Source organism: Echinops telfairi, unplaced genomic scaffold (genome assembly GCF_000313985.2).
Source record: "Echinops telfairi isolate 266 unplaced genomic scaffold, ASM31398v2 ScPeMD7_30;HRSCAF=105, whole genome shotgun sequence".
Classification (NCBI taxonomy): Eukaryota; Metazoa; Chordata; class Mammalia; order Afrosoricida; family Tenrecidae; genus Echinops; species Echinops telfairi.
Genome location: NW_022103927.1, coordinates 1,967,251 through 1,969,071, shown reverse-complemented (window position 1 = coordinate 1,969,071; position 1,821 = coordinate 1,967,251). Strand labels below are relative to the sequence as shown.

The window sequence follows — 1,821 nt, the reverse complement described above, 5'->3', positions numbered from 1 at the left end:
ATTTGTTTCATAATGAAAGCTGGAGTCACCCTGAAAGAATTGCCTCTTGAATGGAAGATACGGTTAAAGTAAATATATTTTTACCGGAATACGCAAGAGTAATTTCATATTACATCTCAAAAATTAAGAAGATTGAATTATGTACATAGCACATTTAGGAACTGAGGAAAGAATAGCACAGGTTTTTATTATTTTGAATTTTGTTTTCACAGGTAGCTCTCTAAACTTATCAGTCAGTTTGTGTTATATATGATGTTTCTCAGCTGAAAAGTTTCCTTAGGGCTTGCTTTATGTCCTTGTTTCTAAGACTGTAGATAAAGGGGTTCAGCATGGGCGTGGCTACAGTGTACATCACCGAGGCTATTGCAGTAGCCCTGGACTTTTCAATAGTAGCTGGACTGAGATAAACCCCAAGACCTGTCCCATAGAACAAGGAAACCACAGAAAGATGAGACCCACACGTGGAGAAGGCTTTATATTTGCCCCCTGCTGATGAAATTTTCAAAATGGAGGACACAATCTTCATGTAAGAAAAAAGGATCCCAGTGACTGAAATAGCACCCAGAAATCCAGTAGCAAAATACATGAGTAAGTCATTGAGGAATGTGTCAGAACAAGCAAGTTGGACGACCTGATTAAGTTCACAGAAAAAATGGGAGATTTCCAATTCTGTACAAAATGACAGTTGCAAAACCATTAAAGCAAGTGATAGAGAGTCCAGAAGAGTCAATACCCAGGAGGCCAGAAGCAGGAGGCCACAGAGTCTTGGGTTCATGATGACCGTGTAGTGCAGTGGGTGACAGATGGCCACAAACCGGTCATAGGCCATCACTGTCAACAGGAAGTTGTCTAAGCCCCCAAACAGCATGGAAAAAAAAGTCTGAGTGATGCAGTCTTCATATGTAATTCCTTTGTTCTGCATCTGGATGTTCATCAGCATCTTTGGGACGGTGGTGGACGTGAAACAGATGTCAGTAAAGGAAAGGTTGGAGAGGAAGAAGTACATGGGTGTGTGGAGGTGGGCGTCTGTGGTGATGGCCAGGATGATGAGCAGGTTCCCAGTGAAGGTGACCAGGTACATGGAGAGGAACAGTCCGAAGAGGAGGGGCTGCAGCTCTGCCTCTTCAGAAAGCCCCAGAAGGATGAATTCTGGAATCTGAGTGTGGTTTCCTGGTTCCATGTAGCGGATGAAACTACTGGGAAAGAGAACAGAGCATTGCCAACTCTGCCATAAGCTGTTAACAACAGTTTAAGGGATCTACTGTCATTTCTATTTTAAACAGTTAGTTAATCCTTATTTATATCTATATATCTCGAGTACTTAAATCTCATGTACGCAATATTCTCTTTGATGCTGAAACTGTCTAGCTGTCCTTACTTCCAATACCATCTTTCCCCTAAAGCATATATTTCTCTACAAATTCCTTAAGACTATGTTTGCTCACTCAACAAATGTTTGACCATTTATTTTATGCCAAGTGTTCTTGAAAGTTGTTGGAACCTCAGTGAAAAATTAAAATTCTTGCCATTTTTTCACAAATAGTGAACAACTGGGGTTAGTGAACAGAACAAGATGCAACTATTGGGCTCTTCCCTTACAGAGGTAGGAAGAGTGATGGCAGTTGAAAGACACATGGAAACAATTGGTCCAGTGGACTCATGGAGCATGCAAACTGCAGTCATGGCTGGAACAGAACTCTCCTCCATGGACCAATATTCACCTGTATAGTTCAAGAGGGCAGCACTTGCCCAGGAACACAATTCAGAGGTTTAGGAAGGAAAGGGGAACGGAAACAGGAAAGACAAGGAGGCAGTGAGATA

The 1,821-nt window shown here is 41.8% G+C and overlaps 1 protein-coding gene across 1 annotated transcript; it reads right to left on the bottom strand.

The window, feature by feature from the left end:
• Positions 1-259: 259 nt before the first annotated feature.
• LOC101640862 (olfactory receptor 7A17-like) lies at positions 260-1,219 on the bottom strand. The gene has a single exon (XM_004715547.2). It carries the CDS (start codon positions 1,178-1,180, stop codon positions 260-262), a length of 921 nt encoding a protein of 306 aa, XP_004715604.1. The 5' UTR covers positions 1,181-1,219.
• Between the last annotated feature and the right edge of the window lie 602 nt (positions 1,220-1,821).

Bases quoted from the DNA above. Each gene is read 5' to 3' on its own strand.
- LOC101640862 (XM_004715547.2), bottom strand. From the start codon at position 1,180: ATGGAACCAGGAAACCACACTCAGATTCCAGAATTCATCCTTCTGGGG.